Genomic DNA, 15,674 nt, shown 5'->3' on the forward strand with positions numbered 1-15,674 from the left:
AACAGGAGACAAGAAGTGGGGTCAGGAGAAGGGAGATTGAGAATGCTGCCAAGCTGTCATAGAAAACAATAATCCTTTCCTTCCCTGTCGTCCTCTTCGCATTGTTTGTCTTTCCGTGCAAGGACTATCTCGGGTGGCAGACCCCAAACAGAGTACTGCTGTAAATGTGACCAGACTTTGGCACCTCAGCTTCGCTAAGCACACAGGGAAAAGAATAATGCTGCTTTTGGAAGGCCTGTAAGAGCAGCTGATGGAAACTGCCAAGACAGACACCAGCACCTTCTCTCATCAGCTGTCTCTCAGATGGGTCCAGTATAGGACTCCGACCAGGTTCATGGAGAAAGGCCAGTGAAATGTAGTCTTTAGTTTTAACACCAGTTCACAGAGCGACATGTTTACTAAAACTGGAGCTGAAGACAATGTTCTTCCATCAGCTGGATACCACAAATCCTGAGACACGGCCAGTTTTCCTCAGGGAGAAAAACAACAGGCTACCCTGCAAGCTTGACTTGATTTACTCTGAACAGAACATGCAGGAAGCTCCCCTATAGCTACCATAGAACATGCAGCACTCATAACCTGTAGGCAGAATGATTCTCATCATTGCTCGTTGTTTTCTGACAATAAATTAAAAGCCCTTTGTTATTTGGATTGCCAAATCAGGCACTAGGAGTTAAAGCCAAATTTACGGCTGCTGATGAAAATCTGATTTTCTGTCTGCTCTCCTCACACCCCTTCTGCAGCCGTGGCTGTGATCCTGTGGCAATCAGGATGGGAAACCATGCTCTCAGCACAATAATGTGGACAGGCTGCGCTGCTCGAGCCGCAGACCAACTGTGGCAGCCAGCACCACCACGGCTGCTGCCCCAGCAAAGGAGCAAGACGGAAATGTTTTTCCAGATCATGGGCAGGAATGACTAAGACAAATCAAAGGCTGGTACATCTCCTGCCTCCTAAGTCTACAGTGATGCAGATCTCCGGCTTCACGGTGCCCTACGTCATCTGAAACCCAGCTCTGCAGAGTCCAATTTTAATTCTCTGCTCAGGACTCGGTGGCGCTCCTGTTGCTCAGTTCTTGCTTCAGTGGCAGGGTGAGGGCCGGAGACACAGCCTGCATCCAGAGGGTTACAGAGCAGGGACGAGCCAGCTTCCTCCCACAGGAGCTGCTCTGGCACATCCCCATGCCCTGCATGCTGCTGCCCAGCTGCCAGAGCCCCAGGCTCCTCCGGAATGCAGCCACAGAGGAAGTGTGCCTCTAACGCTTTGTGTCTTGGGCCAGAAAACGTCTTTCTGCAGGCTTTCAGTGTGCGAAGGTCTGCTCTGGTGAGGGCTTCTCACAGCAGAGGCTGCAAGTGCTCTTTGTAAGGGAAGCTGGCAGGTTTGCCGCTAGTGCTGCAGCCACAGCTGTACAAGGCCCCACAGCGCACAGCTCCAGCCTTACGCCCCACTGCTTTAGGAATGGGGAGGAAAGAAGAGATGGGACAGGACAGAAAAACAACAAACTAAAACACTAAACCACATTGCCCAGGACGCCAATGAAATGTTTAAAAAGAGGGTGAGGATCTCACGCTTGAATTCAGCGTTCAGCACAGCATTCACCACTGTTGAGCAGACTTTTATTCTATTTTTCTCAGTCTACGGAACAACTACGTAGCTCGTCCATGAGCAGTGGCTTTCTGATCACGTGCAGTGGGGCAGAATCTACTCCCAGTCATCTGCGAATAAACCAAGTTTCAGCTCTAACTGGCATTGGAATGGCTTTCCACCCATCAGAACAAACTGTTATCAAATCAATGTCTGTGCCATCGTGCTGCGAGAGCTTTCATAGCCTTGTCTGGATGTCCTCCCTCTCTTCTCCTCCAGTTGTTTGTGTACAAATCTTCTTTTCTTCTGTACTACAGGAAATATTTATAAAGGCAGTGACAAGCAAACTCCCTTTCATTAGAACACAAATATCAGACAACACCAAGCCACTATCGCCTACTCCCAGGAGGAAAGGCTGCTACAGCCGCACGCAGAGGACCCGCAGCTACACTGCTCCCCCAGTGGGGCCCCGGCCCTGCACCCTCCTGCCAGCTCTCCTTCCAGCTCTGCTGTCACTCACGGGAGTGCACACAGCCCTGCGTAAGCCTCAGTGTGTCAATATGATCCGTATGCCGTTACCCATCAATTCATTTCTAAGCTAAACACATGCTTTTCTTCTGCTTGGCAAAGCACCAGAGCAGGGCCGGCGTCCCCGCGGGTCCGACAGCTCGCTGCTCTCCCAGCTCCTCTGGAAAGCGTTCTCGGAGGCACCTTCCCTTCAGTTCAGGATGGGAGCCGTTCCCCTCCGTGGCCACGCTCCGCTGTGACTCAGTCGCCTCTGCAGCACCTCCTTTCTAGAGCGCGATCAGCAGCTCTGCGAGGCCACAATCTTGTTGAACAACACATTTTCAGTGTCCTGACTGAAGGGGATCCAAATCAAAGTGATGCTGTGAACATGGTCAAGCACCCACAGCTGGACTGGCTGATTTTTCCTACATTTTATTTCCTCAACACCTACCTAATCTGTAGAGTGGTGTTTATAAAGAATATTCATCAAAAGGATGTCCAGAAATGTCAGTTAACATGGAAGCAGCATTCCCCATCTGTATTTTGCATGTAAACAGTCTTCTGTGCCTCCTTACGGAACCAGAGCTGCTCAAAACGGACACGTTTCAGCTATTGACAGTAAACAAGCTTTCACCCATCCCAATGCAACAACATGCGCTTTATTATTCACACTTCGGAAAGCTGCCAGCTGTACTCCCTGTCCAGGAAGTCTGGATGTTTGCTTTTCTATCTCCCTTTGCCAAATATAATTGGTTGCTATGTCAGTTTATTTTAAATCAGATCCCATAAAAAAAGAGCAAAGTGGGGGAGGAGAACGCTTTTAACTTCTCAGATTTTGGAACATTTTCTCCTGTTAACTCACAACATGTCCTGGAGAAGCAGGAAAGCACGCTGTCGAAGAGGGTGAAGGAACCAAGAGTCTCTGCAACATTCACTTTACTTGGCCTAGTGGCCCAATAATTGATCAGACTTGTGTGTTCAACCTTTCTTAAACACAGTTGATTACTCCTTTTTAAGGCAGATGTTACATTGGCAGATATTTACAGGGTTAAATTTTGATGGATTCCTGCATCCATGTACACCACAAGATTATTGCTTCCTAAGACTCCCAAGCAAGTCACGTTAATTGTGGCAATTCTGCTACTGTCCCTTTGTTCTCAGGCCCTCTCTGGGCAGAACCAACACCAACGTGGAAAGCTTTCAGCCACCTTTCATGTCCTTTAACCTTCTGGAAAGAGGATCAAAAGTACAGAGTCCTCCTGCAGAAAAGAGGGCTAAAATTTCCAACCCCCCCCACCTTGCCACAATGCTAGCATCCCTCCTTTCTTCCCTTGCTACCTGTTTATCTCAGGCATCTGCACTCCAGGTTGAATTATTTCAGAGAATCCAGAGTCTTTTAGAGCACAATTGTGATGCTTTGGCAGAAATCCCTGATGTTTTTTATTACTGAAATCAGCAAATGTCCTACATGAAAAAAACCCAACACAACAATCCTTGTTCGATATTTGGAGATGAAATTCTACTTATCTCCTAGTTCTTTTCCGCTATCGGTTGTTTGAGGTTTTAATGTTAACAGCCTATAAAGATGAACAAAAGAGCTCATTCATTTGATGCTTTCTCCATGCTACAAGTCCACCAGCAGAGACACACTGATAAATTATAATGGCAAACCTCCTTACTGCTGACAAAAACAGCTTTTTGCTGTATACTTATGGTACTAGAGCAATGAAAGTACCTCACTTGGCTCAGCCCAAGCTGCCATCTCCACCAGCAGGAGCTTATGTCCATGTTCTAAGTATCCTCAAAACACAGGTTTGGAATTGACTGAGGCTTTCCAACCCTTCCTCTAAATCATGTGCTAGAAACCCAGCACTGCTCCCAACAACAGATGGGATTTCAGAGCACAATTCAGCATTGCCTGATTCTCTAATGGCAGATGACAGCCGCTCTGTAGATGAAATTTAGATTATGTCTCTCTTTCCCCCTCCTTATTTTAATGAAAGTCTGCAGCCAGTTCAGAATGTTTCCACTGGATTATCTTGTCTGCCACAGCCACTGTCCTCTCAGAGACTGTCCCCGCCAGAGCCTTCGTCACACTCTGCTCCAGGCTGGGCTTTGTAGTACGAGTTATTAGGCCCAGAAAAATTATGTGCACAGGAGCGTAGGTTCATTTCACAATCCTTTGAAGATCTGAACCAGATCAGTTCCTACATATTTTTTATCATTTCTGTGACACTCTGATCTGATGAGTTACAACGTCCCCTCCCTTTCCTTTCCTCTAATTTATTACTTTTGGTCTGCTCTGTTTCTCCACATATTTCCACCCGTCAAACAGAGCCCGAGCAGCTGCCCTCTGCACGACGCGGTCACTGTGACTGATGCGCAGCCTCCAACGGGACTGGCCCAAGTCCCTTGCTGCTGCAGGATTTATCGTGTTGGCTTCCATGTGTTCCTTGACTACTGACACACAACATGTGTCTACAGATGGTTCTGTACATGAACAGAGACTGAACTCCCACAAATGCAGAACCAACAATATTAATTTAACAATTTTTGTAATTTTTTTATCAATAATGGCTAATTATTTGGGAATTGTCTTCTTAACTTAAACACTTACTCAATGAAATTGCATTTACTCTTCCGCTTTGTTTCAGCACTGTATGAGGCAGAATTATCCTATTTATACATATTACCACAACTTTTACATTTTCCACATTTGCCTCAATTCCAAACAAGCTTCGTACAAAGCTGATGCACTGAGAAGTATGAAACTGCTTATACAAAACTGCTGTGCTGCCAACTGGAGAGAAATCCACCTGTTCGGGGTTTTTTTCCAAACTGACATAAACTCCTGGGTCATAATATTTACGGCATCTCTGATCTGACAGGGCCTAATTCTGACTCCTAAATAGCTTCCACAAGGTTTTAGATGCTGAAAAATCCCCACAGTAGGCTACGTGAGAATTCCAGGTCTGAAGTAAGGAAGGAATCCTGCCCCTGCATGTGGTGCTGGTGAGGCCACACCTCAAATTCTGAGCTCAGTTCTGGGCCCCTCGCTCCAAGAGGGACCTTGAGGGGCTGGAGCACATCCAGAGAAGAGAACGGAGCTGGAGGACAGGGCTATGAGAGGCAGCTGAGGGACCTGGGGCTTTTTATTCTGGTGAAGACGAGGCTGAGGGGAGACCTCATCGCTCTCTGCAGCTCCCAGAAAGGAGGTTGTGGGGAGGAGGGAGCTGGGCTCTGCTCCCAAGTAACAAAGGATAGGATGAGAGGAAATGGCCTCCAGTTACACTGGGGGGTTAGGTTGGGTATTAGGAAAAATTTCTTTACTGAAAGTGTGGTGCAGCCCTGGCAGAGGCTGCCCAGGGCAGTGGTGGAACCTCCACCCCCAGAGGGGTTCAAAGACCACGTGGCAGTGGCACTTGTGGACACGGTTCAGTTGGCATCATGAGGTTGGGCTGACGGTTGGATAGGATGCGCTTAAAGGGCTTTCCAACCTTAGTGATTCTGTGATTCCTATCATTCTGTGATTCTGTAATTGACCTCCCATTCTACCAGTTCAGTGTAACATCTGAAGAATGGAAGAATAAACAACTGGTGCAAAAATTCTGCATAATCCAGGCCCAAGAAGCGGTTTCAAGTTTAGGTACATTCAGAATATGTTCATGAAGATAAAGCACTAGCCATCTGGCCCACTCCTTGTCCTGACCACCCCACATCCCCAGCCCCATCTGCCTCATTCAGTAACTGCAAAGAAGTTTTTAAAGCAGGAGTACGGGAACCAGAAAGGATCCATTAACTGATATGTAACTCAATTTGAAATAGAGACGCTACTGACGATGACGCGCAAGCCAGGAATACTCAGTTTTACTCATGTCCCAGATGAGTTTTCAGATTTGCGTTTAGGATTATTTTAGCATATTTTAAATCATGTTTATAATGCATAACACCTCCCTTCGGGGAAGGGTGGGTACCAAACCACTAACAGCCTCATGGGAGGAGCTGCTGGAAACACCCTCAGGAAAGCAGAGAGCGAGAGAAAAGGTCTTGGATAGCCACAGCCGGCCCCCTCCTCTTCCCTCCCACCTCGCACGAGGGCGGCCCACACCACACCTCCCACAGCCTGACCTGTGCTGAGCTATGCGAGAACCCTCACACTTACCGGTGCGTGAGTAGATAAACCAGAGTGCTCCAGTCAGCAGGGCTCCGATCACAAACGCCGCAAAGGCAATGCCCACGACCGTCAGCGTGTCCAGCCCATAAAACACCGCTGCGAAGGCAACACACAGTGAGGAGTGTTTAGTTTCAGAGGCAAATAGCATTGTGCAGACAATCACCCTTGCACTTCCATGGAAAAGTGTTTTAAAAACCCAGAGTTAATTAAGCACCATTTTAAGGAACTGACGAGCAGATTTGCATCAAGGAAATAAAAGTGATGCTTTCAAAGCCTGGCTTCAGTCCAATCAGCTTTTCCATACCAGGAAGCAAAACCTCTGCTCAGCACACCCAAATCTGCGAAAAGTTGCACAAATCAAGCTTTTTTCAGTCATCTGTTAATAATTTGCTTTCAATTAAATATCTTTAAAAAGTGCTTGAAAAAGGCTGAGACTTTTGGTAAAAGATGCTTTGCATTTAACTGCCCCAGTGTTGAAGCAAACTTTCCCCCCATCTCCTGCGAGCTCAGCCTGCGCTCTAGGTGGAGAACGGAACTGCTGTTAAGAGGGAAGAGATGCCAGCAAAAAGTCAGGGAAAACATAAATAGAAACAATTGTTTTTCGCATTTGGCAATGCTTGCAATAAATGAAATGAACTCCAGAACACAAAAATAGAACCGCACACACACAAAATCACTTTCTAGGGGAGAGGCCCTGTTGTGAGACAGTTTCAAGGGTAACAGCATCTGGTTCCTGGATGTGTTGCCCCCTGGATGTTTGCATTCAAACAGAGAAGCTCTCAGCTTTTGTGGTTTCCCTGTTGGTGATTATGAAAACTTCAAACAATAATCATCACTCTTTTAGCAATCATTCAGAAAAATTTCTTTCTACAAAACTGATTTCTAGTTTCAGCATTTTTAATGTCTCCCGGTGCACAAAATGGCTTTGGGACAGTGAATTACATCTCACTGGCAAAGCTGGCCAGGAACTGAGCTCTCTGGATCTTCTCAGTAGCATCTTTCCGTGGAATTCCAGTTCTCAAAACACAGCCATCACCCTCACTTTACGTGTTCCTGCATCTAGACGACATTCCTACGGACCACCCCCAGCCCAACAGCTCCTGAGATACTCAGGGGCCTTCCCCTCTTCCCCCTTGGACAAACACCTTCTTCAGCAGCTCCTGTTGGCCAGGGCCTTCAGGACCTGTTTCTGGGTGCCTGTGGCCAAGTTTGCATGCGCAACAGCTCACACACAGTGGCCTTGAAGGTTTTTCTCCCGTTTCTTCTTTGAAACTATTTCTGAATCCTTTGGCCACATCTGATCATTCTAAATGCTAACAGAAAACTCTCCTAAACTCAGCAGCACAAGACAGAGCCAGCGTCCTCTCAGGAGGAAACTCAGTAGAGGGGAGAAAGTCACATGGAGGCAGAAAATGGCAAAGGCATCATTTTTTATTCCCCTTGCCATTTTGAGCAAACTTAGTCCCAGAGACACAGGGCCAGGAGCAGAGGAAAACAACATCTTTGCACTTTCTCTTCTAATCCTCCCTGTTCTCCGTTCATTCTTGGTTTCGACTACAGATTATCTTCACCCTCCTGTTGACTATTGTCTTCCAGTGGTGCTTCTCTCATTTTCTTCCCTTCCCGGCTCAGTAATTGACCTTGGTTGATTCTCTCCACCAAGACAACAGAAAGAACAAAGAACTGAAGCCACCTCAAGCCAGCGATCTCATCTACAGCGTGAGTTGTAAGTGCTGGTGCCGGGTAACTGGGGACATGGTCAGCTGCAGGGCAGGGGAGGGGAGAGGCTGAGAGCAGGACACGGACCTCCGTACGGTGGCACTGCTCCCAAACCCCGGTACCGCGCAGTCACAGCCTCAGCATAGATGCAAAATAACACACATGCATAAGAAAATGAACTTGCTCTGGTTGACTCTCAATGGTGTTTTTCCAAATTTGATTTCCTCATACATAAAAGTCACAGCCATTCTCTTCACCCACTCAGGGGAATCTCTCAGCCAGCAATACCTCAGGATTCTGTTCTTTCCCACAATTTCACACACACACACACACACACACACACACACACACACAGAGTCAGAAAACTTGACATTCATTTTCTTTATTGATCTAATACTTTCTAGTCAAAAGTTTAAGGCTTAAAATGGATTGGTTTCAGTGTTACTTACGTGGCTGTCTCACGTTCGGCTTTGGCAGGGAAGGATCTAATTGAAAAAATAAAGACAAGAAACCACAAAACATTAATCAGAGTTCCACACGCAGCCTAAAAAAAGTCATGCAAGTGACCTTCAGGCTCTGGTCTGACAGAAGGACATGAATTGTAGATTTTACAAACCTAGGTCTTCAGGAAAACCAGCTCAATGAACTTGCTCAGCTCGAAAGAACTGTTTGTCTGGGAACACACCTGCAGAACCGTTCCTGAATCGCACACTTTGCCGGGGAGCACACTGCAACCTTTTGCACCCCGATGTCACCAGGTGCGACCCGCGGTAACTGTTTATCCCTGTGTGGAGCTCTTAAAGAGCACAGATTGCCACGACTGTGATGGTGATGACATTCACCTGACCACTCACCGATCACAAACATGAGATACCAGCATGCTAAATCACAAAAAAAACCCTATTAAAACCCAGCCCTGGCTATCGCCTCTAAAGAGAAGTCAGCACTACGGCATGGCACACACTGCTTTGTCCAGATTTCAATAATATGTGTTGATTCACACATTTCCCTGAATCCTACTTGACATTCTGTTTTGGAAGTTGTGTGGGTTTTTTTTGTTTTGGTTTTTAATTATATATAGCTATCATATCAAAACTATTATTCTTGGCCAGGATATCAAATATCATCACCACTATCAGCAAGTAACAGAAAGAGACAAGCACACATCTGTTAAAAACATGTAGAATTTCTTTCGCTGCACTAGCTTCTCTTATCTCTCTCCAAGAATGCCACCTCAAGCAGAAGAGCCAGAGACTCTGGCGCTGGAGCCCAGGACCTGTTTGCTTAGCTGCAGTTTGATCCCCAGGAACTTCTGGCACCTCTCAGCGTGTTCAGTGCAACGGCTGCAAAAGGATTTGATGAGAGGGTGCCCAATCGTTGGTTTTGTATCTTTAGCAACTGGAAAGACTTTTAATTGCTACAAAAACACAGTCACTCAAAAATACTGAAAATAAATGTATTTATTTATTTAAAGTATTGTTAAACCAAGATGACGCTTCTAACTTCTCAAACCCAAATGGCAGTGCTAAACTGCCACCAGTGTCCTCTCAGATCATTGAGCTCCTACACAAATCACAGAATCGTGGAATCAGAGAATCACTAGGTTGGAAAAGACTTCTTAGATCATCGAGTCCAACCATTCCTATCTGCCACTAAACCATGTCCCTGAGCCAGTTTGTTCTGGCTCTTGAACTGCCACATGCACAACTGCCCCCTCTGGCTCGGCGAGCAGATCCAGTGGCAGCACCTCACACAACAGGGTCTGCAATGGGGAAAGCTGGCCTGTTCGCGTGACAGAATATGAAGAACACTGCCTCCAAGATGCACATTCTCCTGTTCTGCAACGCAATATCATTTCTTCTCCAAATCTTAGAGGCACACAGCAGCCAACAATAGCATGGGCTTTTACAAAGGGTTTGCTCGATTCACTGTAGAACAACTGCATACCAACAAAGCCACCTCGCTAACATCCCACTCTGTACCGTGGCTGAAAGCTGAGATATGCTGGGGAGCTTCCCATAAAACATCCTGAAACTAGGCTAAATCACCCCCAATGCAACAAAATACTCTATCAGGCTGTTGTCCTGTAACTGATCTTAATAAATGCAGCTCATCTCTGCACACTGAGACCTTGTGCCTCTCACAAAGACAACATTCTGAGTGGACCCTGGGACGGGAGCTGCACACAATGCTCCAAACATCGGAAGGGCAAGGGAGCTCAGAGTACGAGCCTGTTCATTGAAAGCTGAACTGCAGGATTTACTCATTCCCGATAGAACAACCACTGAAAAAAAAGAGCGCTTTGTAAAAAGCAAGAGCACGGAATCAGGCCCAGAGCACAGTTTCAGCTCTAACACTCTGACGGTTCAAATACTTGCCTTTAATTCACAGTGGGTTTGATCTGTAAGAAGAGTTGGTTAAAAAAAACGACAACTAAACACAAGCCAACTTGCCGAGTTAAACAGAACCAGTCGTTGCTTATGTCCCCTAGCAATGCTGAATGGTGCTTTCAATTGTTTGAAGACTAAAAAAGCAGGCACTGTACAAGGGAGATTAAAGGACTTCTGATCCCCATCCTTTTGACACTCCCCAAAAAGCATTCCAAAATCAAACAGCCCTTGGACACAACTGAAAGTTTTTTGATGTGCGTGTGAAGCCACTGAAGCTTCTCATTAAACTGCTGTGCTAATACAAAAAGAAAAGGTAACACACATATCTTTTCTTCTACAAAGACAACAGAACACGATTGATGCTGTTGTCAGAGGGAGGCACCAAAAAAATCTTTCCAATTAAATGAAGGTATGAAAACAGGTCTTATTTCTTATCACTCACAGGACATACTCTTAAGCTAGAGCACAGTCTGGCATTATCTCATGATGCTCTTCAGCCTTTCAGCTTCTCCAGTCTGTTACCAGCCACACTCGTGTTTGTTTCCACAAAGCTTAGGTCATCTAAGAAGCCCCACCAAAGCAGAGCGAAGCCACCCTTGTGCACCTTGTCTCTGCTCTTCACAGTTTAACAGCCTAACGAGTCTTTCTCCAGCCACCTCGTTGCTTTACACCCCAACCAGGCTTTAGCATCCTCAATGCTCTGCAACGCTCGCATTGTTATTCCTAAATACAGATTTACAAGCACAAAGAAACGACACAGCAGGGAGCTGAGCTCTGCCTTTGATCTCTGGGCAACAAGAAGTTGCTGGAAGCGCCTCTGCTTAGTTTGTACTTCTCAAAGCTGCATTGTTGTGTAGTACTGTATTCCTGTCTAAAAACACATCCAGAGTTCAATCAAGATTATTAAAAACTGGCAATGAACTGCTATGATGATTGCTGCCAGGGAAAGCTCTAACCAAGGGACGTCTTACACGTACAGCTTCACCACAGGATCACACCCCGCCATGCACTCGGAGAGCTCTCTCAGGCAGCTCCATGCTACACACTATAATATACATGGCTTCATTAAACATTCAGGCTCACTTTCATACCTCCCAGTTTTTCTCCATGTGTTATTACGACAAGGGGCTTAGTGAATGTTTTCTTGTTGTGCATCATGGCCAAGATCATGTCCACGTTGAGAGAGGTGCAAGCTTCATCAGGAGGAACGCACTGCAAGTGGAACAAACAGTGTGCGAAGTCAGAGCCACCTGGCTGCCAGGCCAGCGGCACCAGCTGCTCCCTCATGAACAGTTTTATCTGATATTATTTACCAGAAAAAGAGGAGAATCTGCCAACAACCCCCATGTAATGTGCTGGGCAAAGGGAACTCGGCACTGCGCTCCAGCTCGCCCCTTTTCCTTCAGTGAGAGCCCCTCACCCAGAGGAGACTGGCACAACTGAACGAAAGGCAAGAATTCTTCTATTTATGAATAAACGCTCTTTTTAAAAACCTGTTAGCCAAAACTGTAGCCATCAACACACGATCAACAACAACAAATCACCTTTAAAAAATACATCAAGGGGATGTGCAAAAACCCCAATGTAAAAATAAATACAAAATTTTTAGAACACATTCTTTAACAACTCATTCACAGCAATTTCTGTTAGTTTTACAGCAAAATTCAGCAATTCCTTTTTCAGATCACAATATTACATGATATTACACACATCTTCAGATATTAAAGTTAACATTGTTCTTGCTTTGGATACGTATGTGCAATGGATAGCAAAGATAAATCCACTTGCACAATAAAATGCGACTTCTATTTATCCCATATAAATACCTAATGAAATTGAAACAGACTGCAAAGTATGTGGTCAAAATGCATTGCATCATAACCCTCATCTACTAAAATCTTGAGCCTAGAGCTATCATATTTATTACACCAATTCTGTAGAAAACTGTTCAACAACTTCAAAGTTCAGGTGAAAAAAACCCCCTTATTTTCCCCTAAATCGGGCAGTTAGATGTGAATAAATTACTTACCTTTGGTAGTCCTTGAGTATCTTTGTCTTTGTTTGTACACAAAGTCAGCTCACAGTGAAGGAAGAGCAGTGAGATGTTGAACATCGGTTTAAACACAAAGCTAAATCGTTTTTTGTCCTTCTGTGCATGCGGGACCGGGAAGTTCACCTTCTCGATGCTGTAGAACTTAACAGACTCATCTTTAGGACAAATGTTTTCTATAATGGTGTAGTCAGACATTCTGTCTGGGTTTGAGAACGGGGAAACAAAGCATGTTTGAATGGCAAAGCCCAGGGATCTGTCGGCTTTGGTCACAGACACCTGCATTACAGAGAAAGACATGGTCAGATCCCAGTTTAGGTCACATTTCATTAACATTTTCAACAATTTTTAAGCAGTTTTCCCGCACCACTTCCAATCTGAACTATTTGAAGACTAAACGTTAAGGGCAGACTGCGAGACACAAAATCTGTGGTTGAACCCAGCAGCTGTTCAACAGTGTAAGCGTGCGTAAACACGGCAAGCCCTTCTCCTGCTGAGAGTGGATGAGAACTGCAGGGCAGGGCAGACGCAGCTCAGGGCTGCAACCCACGGCTTCCCTCACACAGACCATGGCAGAGCCGTACAAAGGCAGCTACTAATCCACATCTTCGGATCTGTTTGGAACTTTAAAAAAAAAGAGAAAAACATAGAAGCAACAGAGGCAGCAGAGAACCCCCCCAGCCAGGAGAGGAATGCAGAGGCAGGGAGGTCAGGGGCTGGCGTGTAGGTGGCATTCCGGGACTGGGGGGAACAGGGGAGCCTCCTAAAAAGCCACAATTTCTTGTGAAATGATCCTTTTCGTTTATCATAAGTCTGAAATTCATATTCTGTTATGAAAAATAATTAAGACTGCAAACTTCCAGCTGGACTGGAACACAGACAACAAACACTACAGAATAATTAGGACACAAATTTAGATGGGATTTGTAAGAAATGGAGCATGTTGCTCAATAAACAACAGAAGTGCTGTGCCTAACCATTAACACTGTCAGATGAACCCAATTCCACAAGAAATAATTGCCTTCTTCGAAGAAATGCACCTTAAAATGTGTACTTAATCCCTATGTGCTGCCTGGATGTTTAAGGATGAGCCTGCCAAATTTTCCTGTGGTCTGTATAGAAATTTTTGGATACTATGATTTGTGCAGTGAATTAAGCCCTTTCTCATTCTTTGTCTCCCTTACACGAGCAGAAATTAAATTAGAGACGAAGGGATGGAGCATCAAGCATGCAAGACCAACTTCTAAAGAGAATAGGAATAAAGCCTGAGGAATGAAAGCCAAACTATGTGTACCGACATGTCAACAGTCTGATGAGGTGAACCAGTTAAAAATAGATTACGGCAAGGAGGAGAGGCACACTACAGCTTCGTGAAACACCATCAGGTAAATAAAAGGATGAATGATATATCAGGGAAAGAAGAGAACTACAGAAGGAAGGTGAGACCAAAATATGAGAATAGAATGACAACAAAGACAAAAGAGAGGAAAGAAAAAAAGCCAAAAATTCAAATACAAACCTGATTTCTAGTAGAGAAAGAAAAGGCAGATGGAGTTCTTACAGAATGATCTAAGCAATTTATTTACCAAAACACCAAATATAAATTGTTAATAACAAAAGCAAAACAGACACAAAAATGAAAAAATGAAATCTCTGTCAGCAAAAAACAGTCACAGAAGTTCAGCACTGACACAGATTTTCCACTGTGCAAGAAGGAGAAAAAGAAAAAAAAAACCTTCTGCCAGGACAGGTGATGAAGAAATCAGAACATCTGTCTGAACAAACAGCCCCAGAACCAGACAAATCCGGGGCTCCCAGCCAGGAGATTCATCCCAGAGCGCAGGAGAAAGCAGCCGCTTTTATCCAAATGAACAAAATAGTGTGTCTTTCATAAACACAGTCTTAACCGAGCATGACACGCATTCTCTTTGCTTCAGCCATCTGAAGTACCTTCCATGGGGTAAAGCATGAGCAAGAGACACAACACTGAACCAGCGAAGAAAGCCACACCAACGGCAAATGCTTACGTGCAACATGGGGTCCCAGAGCGGAGCTGACTTGGGCAGGTGGAAAACTCAATATACTCATTTTTCTGGTCTGATCAGCCCAGAGCTCACGGCTCGTAATTTATTCGTCTCTAAACTACCTCATTGCCAACGTTGGATTTATCAATGCCCATCATTATTTGAGAAACACAAAATTCTACTCACAGCACTACCTTTAGAAATACTGACTGCACTGCTCTGAAATTGCCCAGATTTGAGAAGCAATTTGCAATGCACAGCAATGTTACCAAGTGCAAAGTGCACCTAAAGGCAAATGCTCCTGGCTATTGACTTTGCTGCTCTTATTCACCTGAAGCTGTTGATTTTCGAGCATGATCACTCAAAAGGATTGCAGCTGGTGTTTGCGAGTGGATTGGGGGAGAGATAAGAATCTGTACTAACTTTTTTGATTTGTTACCTCAACATATATCGGCCCGTTCTCTGCGACAGAAAAGAGTCCTTGGCAGGGAGCAAGGAACAGATCCGTTTTGTACAGCTCCATGTTGAAGGTCACGTTGGAGATATGTGGTTCAGGAGACCAGAACGTGCCCTTGTTATCCGCTGGCTGCTGCAGCGTGCAATTAAACTGAAACGAAAACAAGAACATAGCATCCTGAGTCAGGAGTGGCAGTGGGATAAGGAAATTTGGAGAGCACAGTGCAGGCCCACCAACATTCTGTCTACATAGTGCAAACCTTCACCAGAGTCAAAAGAAACACAAGTGAGAATAAATCTGTTACAAGATCAATCAATTGCTATACAATTAATGTAATTTATGTGAAGTGCCAATTACAACAGGCATTTCTCTATTGTCAGGTGCAAATCTTAAGAGTGACATACCGCTATTTTAGGCCAGATCGAGAAAGCAACATCGCCCTCATCAGCATCCCCTGGAAATCCATTATCCCCCGATTCCATGTCATCATCATCAAAGCCGCTGCTCTCAGCCGCTGAAGACAGCTGAATGACGATCTGCACAGAGCAAATTGCAAGCGCACAACATTAGGTGACAACTGAGCACCCTCTTCATGGTCATTATTTTCTTCTCACTTCAGAACAATGCAAAGCCCAAAAGAAGGGCTCCGGCTGGGTGGAAAGTGAAGACACAGCTGAAGTAGCCTTGTGCTTCACATGCGAGATCTGTTGGGCACATTTACAAAACGCCCCTAAGGTTTTTCCAGAACTCAGAGCCAGAAAAGACACCA

The 15,674-nt window shown here is 45.2% G+C and overlaps 1 protein-coding gene across 4 annotated transcripts in view; it reads right to left on the minus strand.

The window, feature by feature from the left end:
* The window catches only part of TGFBR3 (transforming growth factor beta receptor 3), a 105,572-nt gene that overhangs the window by 703 nt on the left and 89,195 nt on the right, over positions 1-15,674 (minus strand). For 3 of the 4 annotated variants that reach the window (XM_054072784.1, XM_054072785.1, XM_054072786.1), the window contains exons 11-16: positions 15,310-15,441; positions 14,888-15,055; positions 12,404-12,703; positions 11,466-11,586; positions 8,434-8,469; positions 6,254-6,361 (exon numbers count right to left, since the gene is read on the minus strand). In XM_054072784.1, coding sequence (XP_053928759.1) covers positions 6,254-6,361; positions 8,434-8,469; positions 11,466-11,586; positions 12,404-12,703; positions 14,888-15,055; positions 15,310-15,441 — 865 coding nt within the window. Of the gene's footprint in view, positions 1-18; positions 1,896-6,253; positions 6,362-8,433; positions 8,470-11,465; positions 11,587-12,403; positions 12,704-14,887; positions 15,056-15,309; positions 15,442-15,674 lie in introns of those variants that run through there. The other variant, XM_054072787.1, reaches the window with a different exon arrangement.

This window comes from Cuculus canorus, chromosome 8 (genome assembly GCF_017976375.1).
Source record: "Cuculus canorus isolate bCucCan1 chromosome 8, bCucCan1.pri, whole genome shotgun sequence".
NCBI lineage: Eukaryota > Metazoa > Chordata > Aves > Cuculiformes > Cuculidae > Cuculus > Cuculus canorus.